The sequence below is a fragment of the Thamnophis sirtalis genome, unplaced genomic scaffold, assembly GCF_051295495.1.
Source record: "Thamnophis sirtalis isolate CommonGarterSnake01/CBP01778 unplaced genomic scaffold, rThaSir2_p1.2 scaffold_1, whole genome shotgun sequence".
NCBI classification, from domain to species: domain Eukaryota; kingdom Metazoa; phylum Chordata; class Lepidosauria; order Squamata; family Natricidae; genus Thamnophis; species Thamnophis sirtalis.
Genome location: NW_028261381.1, coordinates 23,769,886 through 23,790,702, shown reverse-complemented (window position 1 = coordinate 23,790,702; position 20,817 = coordinate 23,769,886). Strand labels below are relative to the sequence as shown.

The window sequence follows — 20,817 nt, the reverse complement described above, 5'->3', positions numbered from 1 at the left end:
TAACTATGTCAGCATGATAGTCGTAGATAAAGCAAGTAATTTTATGCTTCACTGCGCAAAAGTCTGTTCATCCAGTAATCAGTTGCTTATCTTGGATAACTTGATGGCCATTGTTCTGAATATTATTTCAGTTATTTATTTGTGATTTGGTACATGGATTGTATTTGCAACTTGTAGTAATATAGTTTAGCATTTTGAAGAGTTCAAATTTTTTGCATTTGAATATATGTGGGTGGTCATAAATGGATAGATACTGAAATAGACACATAAATTATATAAAATTTAGTTCCTGCCATTACACTGAGAATCTACTGTGGTAACCTTTTAGCATGTTGATTGAAGTTTAAACAAGTTTTTAAATAGCTTGATGAAACATGAGAGAATTTGCACTATTGTAAGTTGAAATTATGTGGTTTTCTGATTCTTATAGCTCTTTAAAACATAAAGTAATTATTGTTGCTACTATTAAATTAAGTCTGTTGGGGTAGGGTCAAAATGAATCTTGTTGACCAGAAGAAAAATCATATGTGAATTACTAAAATTTCCTTCATTATGGAATACACATAAAAATCCTTACTACTAAGTGAGTGAAATGGGAGCATTTCATTATATACTTCAACACGCATGAGCAGATAATGATTAAAATAAACCTAGAATAAAAAAGGATAATAAATGTGACACATACTAAGTGCAATAAAAATAAAATATATATATATTTTCTATGTTTATTGTCAGATCATTTCTGTGTACAACATCTTTAGTCAAGAGAAATTATTATCTAGTATATATTTCATGAATGGAATTGAGGAAAGTGAAATCTTGAAGATGAAGCCTAATAACAAAATATTATTTAATATCATAAATATATATTGAGAGCTATCATATTAACAGAAGGCACAAAAATATTTTTATGATTTATTATTTCAGCAGTAAAGAAATGCTGATGGGTTTTTTAAATTAAATTTCAAACACATTCTAAATATTTTGTTTTGTTCACCAGCATCTGCCATGTCTTGCTGTTCCTAAAATAAGATGATAATAATCAAGACACAGCACTACTTTTAAGGACATTTTTCTCAAAGGAAATATTAAACCTGGTAAAATATTTTAAAACTAAAATGTTACATAATATTTCTGAAAAATAGAAGCGTTTCTTTAAAAACCATGTACAATTTCTAAAACAATGTTTGATCCACTTAGAGAATTGTATTTAAGACACTAAATGGTTCAATACACGAAAAAGGTATTAGATATTGGTTATCTTATTTGACATAATTTGACAACAACTGAGATTTTTATAAAGTAGGAGGCAGAATTATGGACTGAAGAATGCAGTGATTGAAGAAGCCAGTATGGCAAATTGTTGTGAAACTTGGCAGATTTGAAGATTTTAGAACAACATTCTTTGTCAAGGAAAAAAATTCTAGTGCAATTAAGTTTTCAGTGTCTCTAAAAAGCTCTCCTCAAGATGACTTTCTTCAACCAGCCTTTTTAATTGTGTTTTCTAATGCAACATTTTATGTTAACACAATGAAAAAAAGATTAATTTTTCGTAGTTTGGGTTGCATTAGATGACATAGTGCTTTCTGATATGGTATGCCTTGTTGCCGATGGTTGCATTCTGTGGTTTAAATCAAAGCAGGTTTCCATTTGTGCCTAAACAGCTGCTGTAGAATCCTCTGAGAAAGGAAAAAACAGCGCTTTGTAAGTTGTTTTCCGCTTGCAAGTAAAAGCAAAGAAAAATCCCTTGCTACAGCTCTTGGCAGTCGCAAGAGGGAGCTGGGGACTTGATCCACATCTAGAGGCCAAGAAACGTATCTCTTATCAATACCCACCCGATAAGATCTGCTAAAGCAAGTGGATGCAACCTCTTTGGACCATCCTGATTATAATCCTGTTTTATTCTACTTTTATACAGCAATTCATAACATTTCGCCCTCTGTGCAGTGTGTTTTAAATCCTATATTATAAGTAAACAACCACAGAACAGGAATAATTCCCTATGTTCTGCTGTCCTCTCTATTTTTTTAAAAAAAGTCATTCCTAAAAAGTCGTTCCTGAAATTTTACCAAGTTTCCAGTCCCGCAAAGCACTTTGGCCTTCTGAAGAAAAGAAGATGATGGAAAGAAAACAAAAAAGGGAGGGCAAGGAAAGCGGCAAGATGAGAAAAGGGGAGTGTTCTCCCAATAAAAATAAAAGGATTTAATGAAAGGAGAAGGCGAGGCAGGTGCAAAACATCATCAGCTTTCCACATGGCCCAGATTGCACACTGCATTACTTTCTGTGCATTTTCCTTTCATTGTCTCCAAAAGATTGTCCAACTTTTCCACTCTTGGTCCTCTCGTTAAAAGTTTTGTGGTAGGAAAATTGATGGGGAAGGGGTTGGTATCCTCTAAGAGAATTACAAATAATAGACTTTTTTTCCTTCAGTGTTGTCCCATAACATTCCATGAAGTACGCAAGACACGGCTGTTTTAAAATCTTCCAGAGGAAGAATATATCTATTCACTTACAGAGAAAATAGGACAATTCTCCCAACAATTTCTATTAGTTGTATGTTTCCCAGTCCATGGTAGATAATTGTTAGTAGTGCCAAGTGTTTAAATGCCCCCTAAAAAGTTGGAGACTTTTGGAGATGATAGACATTGGAGTTAAATATCTGGAAAGTTGCAGATTTTCTATCCTTAACCAGGAATCATCTTAACTTGCTTGAGAAATAAAATTACAAACTTTGTTCTGTCATACTCATCTTTATAGCAAGTTAGGCTATATAGGTCTATGTTTGATGAAGAATTTAAAACCTTAATGGGGGCAATTCTGAATTGTGATATCTCTTTGAATCGCATATCATTGAATTCAAAAGCATGCTGGTTTACTCCACCCCCGCCCCCATCCTTCCTTAAATTTTTATCCAGTCAATGAGGATATTTTGACAGAAACTTACTTTTTAGATAAGGAAACTCTGAAATGCATTCTGGCGATTAGTGGTTTAATTTAGCATGATTTACAGCACAATTTCATGCATATTTTTATAGAAAGAATGCCATTATGTTCACTGGACTTTATTGTTCACATAGTATTGGATCCTTGGTTCGGTGGACCTTATTTAACTTTTATATAATTTATTTGCTGTTGCTTTTGAGTAACTATAATTCTTCATATGAATCTCCAAAATGTTTAGCAGGTGGAATGAATAATTAGTTTTTACTGTATATTCTGATGATAGCCAAGGAATATAGTTGACTCAATTTGCAATAGCAGTTGCCTTTATGTTGATAATGCATTTTTGTCAGCATAATCATTGCATTGAAGAAAGTTTGCTGAGATGCAGGGTGAAATGTCGTTCAAAAATCCTGAGCAATATTGATCTCCTGGAGCAGGAGAACCTGACTACTAAGAGAAACTGGGTTATCTCTATTCCAAGAAATCCATAGTAACTCACCACTTTTCCAATTTGTCCCCTGATCAATACTTTGGTATTGATCTCCTGAAACCAGTAGAACCTGTATATAAGTATGTAGAAATGGTGACGGTTATAAACAGGGATTGGAAAGCATAACTGTGTTTATTGCTCTGTCCTGAGAATCTGCCAGTGTAGAGTTTAGTAATGAATAGAACTTTCAGTATCCAGAGTGTATTGACATTCAATAAGAAGAGAGAGAGAGAGAGAGAAAGGAGAATAAATCTTAACCATGTGAAAGATGCCTAATAAATTCTTAGATGCTCGATGAAAGAACATAAATAAGATTTCACTTTTTGTGCAGATTGGATTTAGAGGCATAGCTTAACCCTACTTATAATTAGCAGAATAAAATATACAAAATGATCAGATAATGAATGTTTTGACTATATGGAATGTATATGCACTATTTAATTGGTATTGGTTTGATTGTTATTTTTTGTATACCTGGTACAGCGGGACCTCGGGTCACGAATGGCTCAGACCATGATCAAATTGGGTGCCAACCAAAAAATCCGCTAAATGTTTCACTCAGGTCACGAACACATCCTCAGGTGCTGAATAAATACAGCCGCAGTGATTTACCCTATTGCACCATTTTTGTGTGCGTGCGCGCATGCACAGTCAGTCTTGGTTCTGGTCATGACCAAATCGGGTGCCAACTGAAGTCCTGGAAGGGATTACGGTCGGCACCCAAGGTCCCACTGTATTAGTTAATTAGTTTACAGTATTTTTATTTTAATGTTATGAACCTGAAGATGAATGTAAATGTAACACAGGATGGAGGAGAAGGATGTAACAGCAAGAGTAAAAGATGGTCTTAAAAGAGGCATGAAAATATGTTAGAGCTGGCTTCAGTAACCCATATGGAAGATAGCCCAATAATGTTTTTTGGTATGAGTTTTATAAAACTGCAAGGGTTGAATTTTTAGTTCTGGAGCATCTAAGCCAATAGGCACTGAAAAATATACAGAAAAGAGAAGTTGAATCAGATCAACCTATTTTCCAAAGCACCTGAAGGCCGGACAAGGAATAATGGATGGAAACTGATCAGGGAGAGATTCAACCTGGAAATAAGGAGACATTTTCTGACAGGGAGAACAATCAATCCATGGAACAGAAGTTGCCTTTGGAAGTTGTGGGAGCTTCATCACTGGAGGCTTTCAAGAAGAGACTGGACTGCAATCTGTCAGAAATGGTGTAGGGTCTCCTGCTTGGGCGGAGGGTTGGACTAGATGACTTACAAGGTCCCTTCCAATTCTGTTATTCTGTCTAGGTTCTCATGCTTGAGCAGGGGGTTGGACTAGAAGATCTCCAAGGTCCCTTCCTGCCCTGTTATTCCCATATTTTGGCTGTGATTGAGAATATAGGACAGTGATGGTGAACCTCTGACAGGCAAACGCACAATGTTTGAGGTGACTACGCCCATGTCCACAAACACCCGACAATAATTATTCTAGAAAGCACGCCCATTCTTTTGCAATTCTTAGAAGTTGTGGAGGCCATGTGAGAAAGAGGTGTGCTCTCGCATGGCCTCTAGAGCCTCCAGAAGTGCTATGCCCTTGTATGGCTTCCAAAAATCACATGAGAATGGGGTGTGCTTTCACACAGTTTCGGAGGCTGCAGGGGCTGTGGAAGAGCATTTTTCAAAGCCGTTCAAGAACAAAGGCCTTGTGTGACCTGGAGCAGCCTTGGGTAGGCCTCAGGAGCCTGGCAATAAAAGACAGCTGGGCTGTGAGGGCAGTTGTGTCATTCTCCAGGGCTCACACACCTTGGGGAATGATGTGAAGCAACCATTTTGAATGCCAGCAGTGGTGCTGTAGCTGAAGTCAAGGCCCAGGCCTCTACCTCAGGCCTAGGTGTCGCTATTCAGGGCAGGCCTAGACGTGTCAGAGAGAAAAAAGTTTCTCTTTCAGTGGAGTATCTATATGTGTGACATGCCAGAAGACTCAAGTTAGGCATTTTCCAAATTGTTGACACTTGAGTCCAAAAGATTTGCCATCACTGGTCTAGGAGAACTGAAGAATTAGTAGCATTTTATATAATCACAGAAAAATCTGTTGAGGAAGAAAGTTAAAGATATCCCTTATGTACAGGTTAGAATATGGGATGTTAAGAGGATTGCGATCAAAAGGCCACTTTATAAAGAAAGACAAAGGAGAATAATAGAGATTACTGTATGACATTTATGTTACATGAGGTAGTTTGCACTTTGAAAAATGAAGAGAAAAAGTCAAGCAAGAAATAGGTGAAGTTTGCAAGAGAATGAAAAAACACACTATTATAAAAATAATAATGTGGTTTTTTTCCAGGCTGGGGTAGGTAATTAAAAAGCTTCAAGTTTTCTTGAATCAAGCCTGGGTCTTCATTGAAACATAGATATATCCAAATCATATTTTGTGCAATAGTAGGTAATTGGGTTGCCATTGCCTTCTTCAGTATTTAATTTGCTTTTAGAAAAAATGTGTTATTCTCCATCAAAATTGTAGTTCCTGCTGCATGATACAGTGATGAAAGAATGCATCTTTATAGTGAGTCTGGCCATCTAATAGTCCAAGTGGGGTTTTGCTCAGTCCATGCACAGGACAAGAGATTTTATTTCCTAGTTGGGAGAAGAATATACAAAGTCTGTACAAAGAAATGATTAGAAAACATCTAAAACCTCTCCATCTCTAAAATGAAGGAGAAAGAAGAACCAAGGGATGCTACGTTTGAATCTTCCTCTCTCTCCAGTGCTTCTGCCATTTTGTCCTTTGAAAGGAGCACACTGGGTTCAGGAGACCATTATACTTTCCATCCCTGTCATACTATTGATCAGTGGGAGAAAATGCCACTTGTGCTACTCTGCTCATCAGTGTTGTCATTCATATTGTTTCAGCTAATACATGTCACTTCCACAGCTGCCGTGTTATCTACCAAGGAGGAAATGAGTCTCTGCAGATTTTACTCTGCTAGTCATTGCCGATTATAGGGGGCGATGTTCATCTTCATTTTGAGGCCTTGAGCCAGTACTACCCAAAGATGTTTTCACGGTCATGTGGCCAGCATGATGGTGCGGAACGCTGTTTCCTCCCCACGAAAGTGGTACCTATTTATCTACTTGCATTTGCTTGCTTTTGAACTGTTAGGTGAAGACAGGTGCTCACCCTGCTGCATGACACTCAGGTTTTGAACCCAGGCTGTTGGCTTTCCAGCTGACAAGCCCAGCATTTTAACTGCTGAGCCATCGTGTCACCTATCTGCCAGTGAGAGATTGCATGTGTTCAGTTGGCACTCTGAAATATTCAAGATGTACATACATTTTCATGAATCTGTTCAGATATCTTTCACATTTGTCATTTATATTTTTACAAACTTAGGAATGGTCTACTGACTTGTAGAAACTAAGAGGAAACCTCTTTTCCTTGTTACCAGAGAACGTTCCTTAATATTTCCATCTTGCTTGAAACATTTGGATTTAAGCTTCTCACAATCCATTTCCTACCCCATTAGTCCATGTACTAGGCCTATGGAATAATGGAGAAAAGGAAGTTGCCCGTAATATGTTGATCCTTGGTCATCCCTTGAGGCGCTATACAAACCTAAGCCATTTTCATTTACTTGCCTGGAAAGAACATTATGAACTCTGCAGAAAGTCTTAAAATGGCAGCTGCTATTCAGCCTGGCCTTTTGTTCAGTATTTTTTGGGCTCCTGAAAGGAGTGTCCCACTGCTCTAATTACAATAAATGGGTATATTTCATGTATTCTGTATTTCATGTGTTCTGTGGAATACTAGGAGGAGGAGGGAGCATAAAAGAAGCCAAATATTTTATAAATGTAAAGTGAAAATGTCTCTATAGCTACAAAGGAGAGAAATTAGTAGGATTGAAAAACTACTATCTGCAAAGAAACCCCTGTCTTTTTCTCAACATTCTAAAATATATTTTGAAACATTTTTTAAAAATCACTGCATTGGACAAGAAGATGCAGATAACTCTGGTGTCTGGATGTTCAAAATGGAAATTGTGGAGGTGATGCATCCCAAAAACTTCTTTTCTTGCCTATCAGGCATCCACCTGATTTTATTTTGGGCTATTTTTATTACTTTAATTAAAAAAATAAAATAAAAATCCATCATGTTTTGAAATCAAATTCCAACCTTGAGGATAATCTTTATGTCTAAGAATGTTTCTGTGCCCCTGTATCTAGTCCTAAGGCAGTCTTTGAAAATAAAACAATATGGGGCTACCACCACTGCTTTATTTGGAATTATGCCCATTTGCCCAGAAGAAAAGGGAATAAACTGAGATGATAGACAAGATGGACAGGAAGATGCCTTGTTTGTTTGCCTTTCATAAATCAGTAGGCATTTGTATTTAATCATACCAAATCAATTTTTTTACATTGATGAAAGCCTGCAATTCAGATGGAAATCCTGCAAATCATGGAAAATTCAGTTTATCTTATACTGATTCTGCAAATTGTAATCCTCAAATATCCAGTGTTCTGGTTCAAATCTGAATTCAGTGAGATTTCTTGCTGAATGAATGGACTTAAGATAAATCACAATTTTAAAGAATGGCAGTTATTTGGCTTACTGATTAATTAGCTTATCTTTGTCTGTATCTGTAGTTTTCCTTCTTATTTTTGGCAAGTAATCTATGTGTTTCTTTTGGCATAGCCAGACTGGTAATTTGTTTAGCATAGCTCACGTTATAGATAGGCAGAGGTGGTGGTGATAGCTGCCTTTGATACTATCATTATATGGTGTTTGTAATTTTTAGAGCCAGTTTGGTATAATAGTTAATGCACCGAGCTAGACATTGAAGGACTGAGTTCCAGTCCTGCCTGAGGCATGGTCAGCTAGGTGACCTTGGGAGAGTCACTCTCAGGCTTAGGAAGCAGGCAACGGCAAACCAAATTTGAAATCTTGCCAAGGAAACTGGAGGGACTGGTTATCAGTGCTGACCTAGGCATAAAAAAGTAGTTTTATCTTCAACATGGAACAGCGGTGAGATCTTCGGAACCAATATTTCTTGAAAGAATTTTGATATATTTCCTTGACTAAAGCGTAACCCTTCGGACAGTAAAATATTTTGGGCCGCTCGCTCCTGCTGCTCATTAGCTCATTACCGTGAAAAGTACACCAGTATTAGTTCCATCCTTGCTATCTTTTTGGACTCCCCTCTTCACTTTTTCCTTACAATATTATACAATTTCTATCATCTTCATAATAGCAAAGAGGCTTATATTCAGAGTTTTCTTTGGCTTGCACAAAGCAGCCTCACTCTCTATTTTGTTACAGCCCCCTTTGCTCTTTTATCTTCCTGCTAAAGATGTGTCATCGCCCAAACAGAATTTTATTTGTTTGTTGTGAAATCTAACTTATTATTGGTGTTCTTTTCTGTAATATTATACTGTGTGCATATGCATGCTGTGCAGGCATTTTGGAAATGATGGCTAAATGAAGTAGAACTAGTAATTACCAAAAAAAAAAAAAAATTCAGAATGCCAGTAGAAAGAGTCTATCTTTTTACTGTAGGGTAAAATTTAGATGAAACCTTTTTTGTCATTGGCAGGGGATGGGGGATCTAATATATTTGCTTTGATTGGTCTGGAGGAAAGAAAGAGAGAGGGAGAGGCAGGGAGGGAGAGATAGAAAGGGAGAGAGGGAGAAGAAAAGAGGGGGAATAGATGCCATTGAAAGAGTCGCCTTTGAATTATGGCTCATGCTTTCTTCATAGCGTTTCTCGAAGTATAGTTTTTGAGCTTCTCAATCCTGAAATTTTTTGGTGATCTCCCATTCAAATCTGACCTTGCTCAGCCAACATTGCATAATCGTTTTTCCCCTTAGAAAATAAGAGATGCTTTTACTCACAATAGATGACCTGTGATATTAGACAGTATTTACTCTCCTTTTATAATACACTAAATAAACTAGCTTCCTTAAGGCTGCTGGTTGTAGATTAGAAGAATGTGATGTATCTTAGTTCCTCCCAGGTTTTCACTGGAATTTAATATGATGTGGCTGATGATAAGCCACAATCCTCTAACAGACATGTTAATTGATTAAAAATAAAAGCTGGTTTTGTTTTGAGCCACACTAGATCTCAGTGTGACATATCAATGTCATATCGAGCTATCCTCTCCTCTGATTGTGCATATGATATATTTGCAAGGGTAGAACAAAGCCAAACTTTATTTTAAAAAGTATTAATAGTGTCATTAATATGATTACATGGTAATAAATGGTAATTTATTCCATTGATGCAGATACTGTACCATATATATTTGTCCACAGGCCATGTGACAGGCTGTCAGCGTGTTTTCTGCTCATCAGTTAATCATATCTACTTATACCAGTCAAGCATTCATCAAAGAAGATATCTTTTTCGTCACAAACAGAAAAATGCTTATAAGGTAGTTTGGCCAGCTGATGTTTCTCCTCCTCATCCAGTTCCTAAGGTACTATCATTTCTATGGTTTCTTTCAGTAGTCAATATAGAGATTTATTAGAAGAATAATCAAGTACATCCCAACAACTTGCAGTTTGAATCATGATTTTGTTACCAGGGCTGGGATTTGACACCAGAGCTTTGGTGCACAAAGTAGTTACTCCCTGCTATAGTAAAGAGAACATTCCGTCAATTCCTCAGCCATTTCAATTTAATACTCCTGCTCCCAATATTTTGGTTAGCCTCTTGTTTTAAAAAAAATGATGACATTGCTTATAAATCATGTATATAGGAATTGGCCATACATCACCAATTCTTTTTATATCCATTTTTAAATTAGGAAATACAAAAACAGTTCTCTCTGTCTTAAGTTTTATTGAATAGCAGGCTGCTAGCTAATAATGCTTCTGTTAAAAAGTTGTTCAGTTGTCATAATATGTAACTTAACAAACTTTTATTATACTGCTTATAACATGCAGGAAGATAAAGGAGCAAAGGCCACATAGTATGTGCTATATTTCAATGTTCAATTCTTGATTCAGACAGATTCTTAGAAAATGCAGGGTGCTGTTGTTTTTGTTTCATGTTCATCAACAGTTTTTGAATTATGATGGCTTTTATCATTGAAATTACTTTGTAATTTGTAAACTATTACTTTCAAAATATTGGACATATTTTTGTGTGTATTTGCGTGAGTGTCTGTGTGTGTCTATGTGTGTATCCTGTTGTAAACTTCTTTGAGTGGAATTTGATCTCCGAGGACAGCATGGATAGGTTCTTATTGTTTTCTTTGCCATAAGCGAATGAAAGTGATCTGTCACCGCCATCATCTCATTTATTTTAACAATTTGTGGGACTAGTCTAAAGCCTGGGATGTTGTGAGATTGGGAATGACTTGCCTCTCAGAGGATTCTGGTATTGCTGAATTAAGAAGAGTGAAGAAAAGTCTCCTGCCCACCTAGGCATTGAATGCTATGGTGCCATTATGGTATTGCACTTAGCCTAGGTTGAACTCAGCCAGCCATGGAAGGTCCTAATGGTTTGGGGCATTATTCATTATCTTAAGTTCCTTAAGAAAAGGAAGGATAGAAATCTAACTCACAAATAAAAGAATAAAATACTGAGGTGTAGTGTCTTTCATGTAAGAAACTTAACAGATCAGGCATAGCACACACACAACACACAAAGAGAGAAAGAGACATGAAGACACATATCCATCCAAACAGACTTATATACACACTTTATGTTATACATGTGCAAGAGTATAGAATAATTTTGAATAACTGTTACATTGGTATTCTTTTGAACAGAGACAGAATTCTTCTTCACTTTTATGGGATTCAGAATTTAGGGGTTTCCCTTTTCATTTTCATTCATATATCAGTTCAGAACTCTGTGAAGGTACCTGGCTTGTTTTGAAAACATGGATTTTTCTTTTTTAAAAAGGCAAACTAGAAGTGAGAGTGCCATTAGGAACCTTTGATCTGAGCGAAAAGCTGTTGTGATACCCCAAATTTCAGTGCTGTGGGGCTAACAGGCTCTGCAAGTAACAAACACTGTGAAGTTCAAAAGGGCAGTGAGACAAATACTGGGGCAGGCTTCAGGGTTTGCCCTGATGGCTTAGGAAGGTCACTCAGACAACCAATAGGACGGGCTGGTGGAGGAGGGGGGGCTATCTGAGAAAATGATCCCATTGTCATGCTCCATGTTCTGATCTTCATTTTTGTTCCTTCATTTCCAAGCATATAAAGCAGCCAGACTATGTGACGACAGGCTCTCTGCCTGACATGGGAGACGAAATAGACCTTAAGAATGAAGATCAGATTCAACGGCTTCGTCAGGCTTGTCAGCTGGCCCGTCATGTCCTGCATCTGGCTGTGAGAAGTGTAAAGGTAACACAGGCTTGGCAGCTCCTGGCTTTGCTTTTTGAAACATTTCCTTTTACATATATGCATTTCATAGTTATGTATTGTACATCATAAACTCCCCAGACTGATTACAGTAGAAGCCCTACTTTTCACATGCTTCATTCAACAAACCAACTTGATTATTCATAAGCTGCCCTTGGTGATCCATCTCCCCCCCCCCCGCATCTGTATTTATACCAAACAACCAAAATCTAATTCCAATATATGCCTTGAAAATTAAGCAGTTTCTTTTCAAGTATTTATTTTATTTGGCTTATATGTTTGGAATTTTTAAATTCCTGTCCTTCACACTGTGGAAGGCCAGAAGAAGACAACAATTTGTGCATATGAGAAATACAGAAATTCTACTGCCTTAACTATAGGAAAAAAGGAAAATACAAGCTTGTCTTTATAAACTGAACAATTAAAAGCACATTATTAAACTCTGAATTTGCTCTACTCAAAGCTGTGTATCCAAAGCTTTCTAAAATCCTTGTGGTTTAATAGTCAGAGTTTGGTGTCCAATTCTTTTGAATAAATGTATCAGCAATTTGTGTTACTTATCTCTGTGTGAAGACAGATGGGCATCTCTATTGTTTGGTCACAGACAGATTCGTGGTTCAAACTTGCTGATTTTCAGCTGTATAGGTATTATGTTGGCTTCATTTACACAGTACAAATAGTCCTCTATACATGACCACAGTTGAGCCTAAATTCTCTATTGCTAAGCAAGACAGTCGTTAAGTGAGTTTTGCTCCATTTATGACCTTTCTTGCCAAAGTTGTTAAGTGAATCACTGAAGTTGTTCAAGTTAGTAACGTGGTTGTTAAGTGAATCTTGCTGTCAGAAGGTCGCAAAAAGTGATCACATGAGCCCAGGACACTGCAACCTTCATAAATACATAGCAACTGCCATACAGTCAAATTTTGATCATGTGATCACTAGTGATGCTGCAATGGTCATAAGTTTGAAAAATGGTCATAAATCACTGTTTTAAGTTCCACTGTAACTTTGAATGACCACTATACAAATTGTAAGTTGAAAAGTACCTATGCTGTTTTGGTAGATATCTTTCTGCCTTCCTCTTCCTCTAGACTAATTCTGAATTTGTTACTTGTTTGTAAACGCATATCATGGCACAATGTCTAAACTGTTTATTATATTAAATCTATAAAAAATGCATCCCCCAGGCGGTGAATGGGGAAATTACATTTTAAAACACACATTTTTTAAAAGTATGGTTAGTGCATTTACATTCCACATTTTCCCCACATTTTTCAAAGCACATATAGAAGGACTTCTCTCATTTTACCTCCACAACAATACTATGTGGTAGGTTTGATTGAAAGGGAAGGGCTAACTCAAATTCATCCAATGAGCCCCATATCCTAGTGAAGAATTAAATTTGTCTAATGCTTAGCTACTTTTCAACATATGTTGATGGTAATATTGTGGCAATATTTTAAAATCGTGTATTTTAGCTCTTTTAAAGAAGATTTGAGGCAGAGAAAAAAGCCCTACATGCTCCCTTCAGCACTCTTGGCCAAATTAATATCTCATTATTCCTAAATTGAAGACACGCTTTCAAAATTATAAACTGATGAATGCACAACAAGGGGTACATCAATATATGTACTCGGGGACCAAAAGGCCACCTAACCCCCAAATTTTGCTGATCCTCTTTGCATGAAATGGACAGTAAATGAACTTCTGTAGTGGGAAGAGGCTCTGCTTGTCTTAATCAAAATTTTGCAAAGTTCCATTCATACAGTCCAAGTGGTAAACATGATTGTGTTTGAGCTGTGCTCTCCTCAGAATCTGCATTTCCTGCATCGGATGAGGAGAACACATCTTCTCCTTCCATCCTGGCTACTTTTTACAGAGGCACGATTGAGAACGTTTTAACAAACTACATCACTGTTTGGTTTGGTGGCAGCAGCGCCTCAGATAGAAAGTCCATACAGAGAGTGGTAAGGATAGCCGAGAAGATTATAGGAAGCTCGCTTCCTGTTATTCAGGATACTGCATATAAGTGCTATGTGCTTAGAGCTCATTTTAGAGAGCACACATAGCCACTTCACGGTCTGTTTCTGTTGCTCCCCTCTGGGAGGAGATTTCGAAGTATTTCTAGCAGGACTACCAGATTCTATAACAACTTTGTTCCCTATGCCATCCGTCTGGTAAACTCTCAGGATTCTTTTTTCTCACCATGTACACACACACACACACACACACACACACACACACATATCCGAACCAGACTGTGTTGTTTCTCTGTGTCATATAATATATGTGGCCATATACATAATTTTGTATTTATTATTCTGTCATGGTTATGTAGTAATTGGCGGTGATGACCCTTTGAAAGCTGTATGCAACAAAATTTAATTTTTAATGTATGCTGATTAGTGTATATTCAAAGTGACAAAGTTATTCTATTCTATTCTATTCTTTGCTGACCTATCCTTTAGGCATAAAGTATTATCAACAAATTAACTGAGACCATCTAGCCAAAGAAGGGGGCAGAGATGGAAAACAGAAATGTAGGGCAGTGTAGAAGGAAGATGAATTAGAATGAGCAGCATGAGCCTGTCAAGATGTAAATGTAACCTAAAGAAGTTTCTAGTGAAGATGAAAGGAAAATAAGAGCTAGAATAGAGAACAAAAAAAGGAGAATTAGATGGCTGAAATCACAAGCACTTGAATATGTCAAGCAGCTGGATTAAGGACCAAAACGAAAGGTACAAGATATGAATAATGAAGCCCTAGAAGAATATTGCAGTAATGGAGATGAGGCTTCATAAGGTTTTAGATAGGTTGCAAGGTAAGGACCAATTTTTCCAATGTTCCAAAGATGAAAACAAAAAGTTTGAATGAGAGACTGGCTGGATAGAAAAATTAAGGTGAGAATTGAATGTTACAAAGAGGTTATTGACTTGAATAGGTGAACAATTAATCATCTTAAGAATGAAAAAATGGTACGGTTAGATGGAAAAAGCAAAAAAATAAATATATATATCAGTGATGTTCAGAAGCTGTGAAAAAACTCCTCATCCTCAGAAAAAAACAATAGACAGGGCCAAACTTACAAAGGAAATTAAAAGATAGTTGAAATCAAAAGAGAAGGAGGGAAATCAAATGCATGGAAGCAATATAGAAAAGTAAGAAGAATCAAGAATTTGAGTTCAACCAAAGGGAAGAAATATATGAAATGGGTAATGGACAATTATAAACTGACATTTTAAAATGTATGTGTTAAAACCAATAAAGATAGATAAAAATCAAAGAATTCAAACAAGAGTAATAAAAAAGAAAGAGAAAATACATGCCACAAGGCATAGAAAGCTTTGTATAGAAGCATTGGTGTGTTGGATGTCATTCCATCAGCCAATGTGTGCCGTAGACACAATCCTACACCTTTTCAGTTTTGCCTGCTGTTGGAAACTACACAAGGTTAGTGCTTGGATGGAAGACCGTCAAGGAATTCCAGACTGTAAGCTAAATGAGAATTTTTTTAAAAAGAATATGCCAGAAGAAGGCAAGAGCAAGCTCCTTTATGTATATTGTTGCTAAGAAAACTGCATAGATGAATCCATTGCTAGCCAGACATAGAGCTTGACTCAGAGATATCTTTATTTTTTTATTTAAATGGAATGAAATCAGCCCACAGGATGTTAAAAACATTTATGAAGCGTAAAGAAGAACAATGAAAAGATAGAACCTTTATTACAGAAGGAATAAACAATTTTGAATGAGTAGAATATTAACATAAGGTCAACTTAGAAAGAAAGGAAAGGCTTTGTTAAATGACAGTTCAGACAACCCAAAGAAGAGAAAGGAGGTGTGTGTTTATATAGTACGATAAAATAAAGAACAGATGAAGAGGTACTTGAAATAGGAATGAGGAATGGGAACAACAATAAAAATAATATTGGATATTTCATTCTGCTGATTCCTGTTCAGTATTACATTTCACCATTCATACCTTTTTACAAGATAATGAATAAGAGGTAAAGTATTCAAATAGACTGATTTGTATCCCTTGTTTCCCATTTTTCTTTTCCATCATTTCATACCTCTATTTCTTGGTAGGTTGTATATTGAAGGGCGGGGGACTTTGATGGTTCTTGAAAAAATATGCTCTGTACTTCTGCAGACTTCAGGGTTTCCTCAAGCATGCCGAGATCCCCCTCTGGTTTCTCTGCAAACTAATTTTGCCTCCATTTTTCTTGGCAGTGAGTTTTCTATTAGAGAGAATGCAAGAACTGCATGAAATAATACAAAACGGGATAAAGAGGGGAAAAAGAACACTAAAAAGAGAATAATTTAACCCTTTCCCCATACTTCATTTTCTCTAAAAAGCTACCCTAGTTGAACTGTTACTTGACCTATCAGTAAAAGGATTTTGTTAGTTAGGAAGAACTTTTTTTAATGATGGCTTTAAAACCAACTGATACAGGATACTGAACATTGAAAATTGAAAACTCATTCCTTTTAAGATCACTTTTGAGTCACTGCTAGACACTGGAACTGAATTCTCTTCTTCAGAATCCAAACCTGAAATATTAATATTAGATTTTAGTTTTCTATGTCAAGCTGCTGTTGAATCTAATATTATTTAACATGTTAATCTAGTGCAGCCAAAATTTTGATGCAAAAGCCAGGGAATTCTGTATGAAAAAAATATCATAACAAAAGCAGTCAGTGAAAGTCAGCTAATGTTACTTTAGCTTCTTTAAAATGAAATATACATATTTACTAATATTGCATTGCATAAATAATGCAATATTAAAGTGAACTTAGGATTCCATATATTACCCTGGTTCCAGGGCAAATATATATAATATACAAGATTTAGGAGAATTTTTATTATTTCTATTCATAAATCTTTGATTCTAAAATAGTCTGTTTTGAATAAAACAAAGAATTACATTTGCAACAAAACTGGTATGGTCCAAAGATTTAATCTATACTGTACATATCTTATCCCCAAAGGTAGTAAATGAATACTTTTCAATTGTTTTGCGGTTGCAATTTCCATACAAAATCCATTGAGAAGTATTTCATTCAACTGCCGTAGCTGTTTTTTTAATCACTTGGATTATTTAAATTTGAACTTATTCAAAACTGAGTGTAATTTTTCTTTGTAAAATATCCAACAGATACTGTACCTTCGTTTATAACAGAAAGTGAATTTGTGTGTATGTGTTTGTTTCTACATAGACCAAGACCTTTTGAAATTGGCAGCAGAAAAAAAAAGAGAAAGGGAAAAATGTATAGGAGAAAGGAAAGAAAGAAAGGAAAAGATGGGATACAGAATTTTCACCATGACTGGAGTGTTAAAATGGAGGAAAAATAATAATAAGGCAGACTGAAAAATATGAATCTTAATTTTAAAAGGGACATGGTCTATAACTTAAATGAGGATCACATCCCTCCTATTTCATCCGCAAAAACAATTTCCACGAGGACAAGAAAACATGCCATTGGATTCCATGATAAACCCTAAATGTTAAGGAGCATGCTAATGGAAGATATATGTTAATCAAAGGTATTTTAGAAGATAGGATGATTTCTTTGAAATGTATTTATCTATCAAGAAATCCAACTGTGTGTTCTTTAATGTAATTGTTGAATCTGATAAAGGAGAAATCATGATGGTGAGTGACTTTTAACAGAATATGTTATGCTATTAAAGACAGTAAATATATTCCTCAGATTTTAAAAAAATGTTGGGAAAAGTTCCACTTCATTGAATCACTATGGTATGTTTTTATTTCTCTCAGACTGTATATCATACTTACACAGAATATATTTGCTTCTGGTTGCTCCTACAATCTAATACGATTCTATGACAATATATGAGATTTATTCTAGCATTAGAAAAGTTGAAAAAAATCTCATATATGATCATACTACATCTGCTTAATTTTGTCAATCAAAATTCAAGATTCAGCCTGCATACAAAAGAGGAAATATTAAGAGAATTTTTTATCAACATGTGATACCATATAAATTGATCAGCATACAATCCTGGGTATATATAAGATTTACATCATTTCCTTTGACTAAAAGAAATACAATGTGAAAGATAGTTGTAAGAAAATAGCTACAATGAAAGAGTTTTGAGATAGAACATATGTTTGAATCTTTGACAACAAAAGAAGTAGAAAATTGTGAACTTCACAAAAGCAGAATTCTTGAGGAGTACCAGATATATCTGGAGGAAAAAATGTAGAATGAATTATTCAGTATAAATTGTATATGTAACAAATCAGCAAAAAAAGAGGCTCATTTCATCAATATTATTTTCATGCAGTCTAATGATAATAAATTATATGAATTAATAAATGCATAATCTCTTTGAGGAATGATGCATCGTATAATGTGTAAACTAAAACAATTCTTTTTCTTAAAAAATATCAAAAATAAGAAAACTAAAAAAATCCTCAAAAAGAAAAGATTAAACAATAAAGAACTCAGTGTTAAATAAAATTCTTGGTCTTTATGGTTTTCCAGCTAAATTTGGTAAATATAGATGCTTTATTCTCTGCTCACAATTGAATTACACCACAAAGGACCCTAATTCACCCCAAAGATTTTACAATACAATATTGTAAAATGCATCTATTAATACATGCATCTATTAATTCAAATTAATTAGCTATTGCTTCTAATGAAGTTAATTCTGCTATGTCCAGCTAATAATGTCATTTAAAGTAGATTAATTAGAGCTTTGGTGGCATGGTGGTTAGAATGCAGTATTGCAAGCTAACTCACTGCTCACTCCAGGAGTTTGATTCTGAACGGCTCAAGGTTGTCTCAGCCGTCTATCCTTCTGAGGTGGATAAAATGAGGATCCAGATTGTTGTGGGCAATATGCTGACTCTGTAAACCACTTAGAGAGGGCTGCAAAAGCACTATGAAGTGGAATATAAATCTAAGTGCTATTGCTATTATATTATATATCAATTCTTTCTTTTCAAAAATGGCGCAAGAAGGTTCATTATATTTCCCATTCCACAGTTGGGGACAAGTCTTAAAACTTAAAGGGAAAAATCAGGGCTTAGATATGCTTCTCTTATTAAATATATTAAAGCTATATTAAATAACATCTATTATATGCAGGTGGCTAAATGAAGGCCTAGTATTTTATGACATCATGTAAAATTGCAGGTTATAAATTAAACAGAGCCAAGATGAAATTAATGGAAATAAATATTTAAGATTGTGACAATGAAAAAATAAACAAATGGAATAACATGAAATGATCAAGAAGCCTGAAATGTTCAGAATTACATCTTGAACAATGCTTGACTTCACAGGTTTGTTTGATTAAAAATGATATACTGTATTTTTCGGAGTATAAGACGCACCGGAGTATAAGATGCACCAAGGTTTTGAAGAGGCAAATTAAAAAAGTAGGTAGGTAGATAGAGGGAGGGAGAGAGAGAGAAAAATGCAGTAGGTAGTTAGGGAGAGAGAGAGTAGGTAGGTAGATAGAGGGATAGAGAGAGAGAAAGAGAGAGGAATACAGTAGGGAGAGAGGGTAGGTAGGTGGAGGTTTTCAGGTGTACTTATCCATGTGCTGGAGAAGGAAATTGCTGACAATGTGCAGCACCTAAGACTTTGTTTCTGCTGGCACAGCACTTGATCAATCTAATTCTCATAAATCACTCTAACTAAAGAGCTTTCCGAAAGGGGGGGGGGAGTTTTTGCACTTTGCAAGCCTCCTAAAAACAGCCCGTTTTTCGCGAAAGCGGGCCTGTGTTTTTTTAAAGCCATGAATATCCTTTGGGGGGCTTGCAGAGTGCTCCTTGGGGGGAAAATGAGCAAAAAACGGCCCATTTGTCAAGAAAACGGGCCTGTTTTTTGTCAAGAAAATTGCTTGCATAGTGTTATAGAGGCTTATAGTGTGCTGCTGGGGGCCGGGGGGGGGGGAATTGAGCAAAAAAACTGCCTGTTTTTTGCTCATTTCTGCCCTCCCCAGCCCCCAGGAGGTCTCTGAAAGCCTCCTAAAAGCTATGCAAGGCTATTTTGGTGAGGGGGCAGGGCTTCGGGAGGCAAAAAATGCTGTATTTGATGTATAAGACGCACCCAGATTTTCAGCCTATTTTTGAAGGAAAAAGGTGCGTCATACTCCGAAAAATACGGTAACCATAAAAATATCCCAGGTGAGATATCTTTAAAGACCTGGCACACCAGCAAAGTTAATTAACTGATCTTGTATTATCAGATAATAAATTGAGGTAGAACTTGCAATACAAGAAAGAATAAAACCTAAAAGACTCATGTTATATGCCAATATTATACAATATGATTCGTACTATATGGTAGTACTAAGGGAGATTACTTAAAACCAAGAACATGCAATTCTTTCCAGCCAAGAATTTCATTTCCAGGAATCACTTTCTAACAAATGGACAGAGCCAGAAAAGACAGTACATTATCAATAAAGTAAAATATGTGCAGCTCAAAAGTTGAAATGAGGAATCCTTGGTGCTCCCTGAGCTGGTGGTTAACTTGCAGACATTTCACTATCCAAACTAGGTAACATCATCAGTATTAATTAGTGCTAGACTAGCATTGGTAATGTTACCTAGTTTAGGTAATGAAACATCTGCAAGAAAACCACCAAGCTCAGAGAGCACCAAGGACTCCTCAGACGCAGTACATTTGATAAAAAAGAAACTTAAATAAATTACTTTTAAAGCAACTGCTCTTGTGTTAAGAATTAAATTGCTGACAACTTTTGGAGAAACTCTTCTAAGGCTTGGGCTGGGGAAGTAGCAAACTCATCTTAAGATACTAAATTGCATGTCCTCAAGTTTAATAAATATTGGAATGAATAGTTGTAAACAGCAACCATCAAAATTGTCTTGGCCTATCAGGAAAAACATCATAATATTAAGATTAAAAGGAATGGATTACGAAAACATACTTTTCATAGGCTTTTGTTAATAAGTTTTGATTGATAGCGTGCACAGGATTTAATAGGCAGATAGATACTGCTAG

General features: G+C 35.9%; 1 protein-coding gene and 1 long non-coding RNA gene across 2 annotated transcripts in view; one reads left to right on the top strand and one right to left on the bottom strand.

The window, feature by feature from the left end:
- The window catches only part of LOC148049358 (uncharacterized), an 80,965-nt gene that overhangs the window by 24,917 nt on the left and 35,231 nt on the right, over positions 1–20,817 (bottom strand). The window lies entirely within an intron of this gene.
- The window catches only part of METAP1D (methionyl aminopeptidase type 1D, mitochondrial), an 80,553-nt gene that overhangs the window by 29,353 nt on the left and 30,383 nt on the right, over positions 1–20,817 (top strand). Inside the window, exons 2-3 of the mRNA XM_014054184.2 lie at positions 9,742–9,905; positions 11,638–11,787. Coding sequence (XP_013909659.2) covers positions 9,742–9,905; positions 11,638–11,787 — 314 coding nt within the window. The remainder of the gene's footprint in view (positions 1–9,741; positions 9,906–11,637; positions 11,788–20,817) is intronic.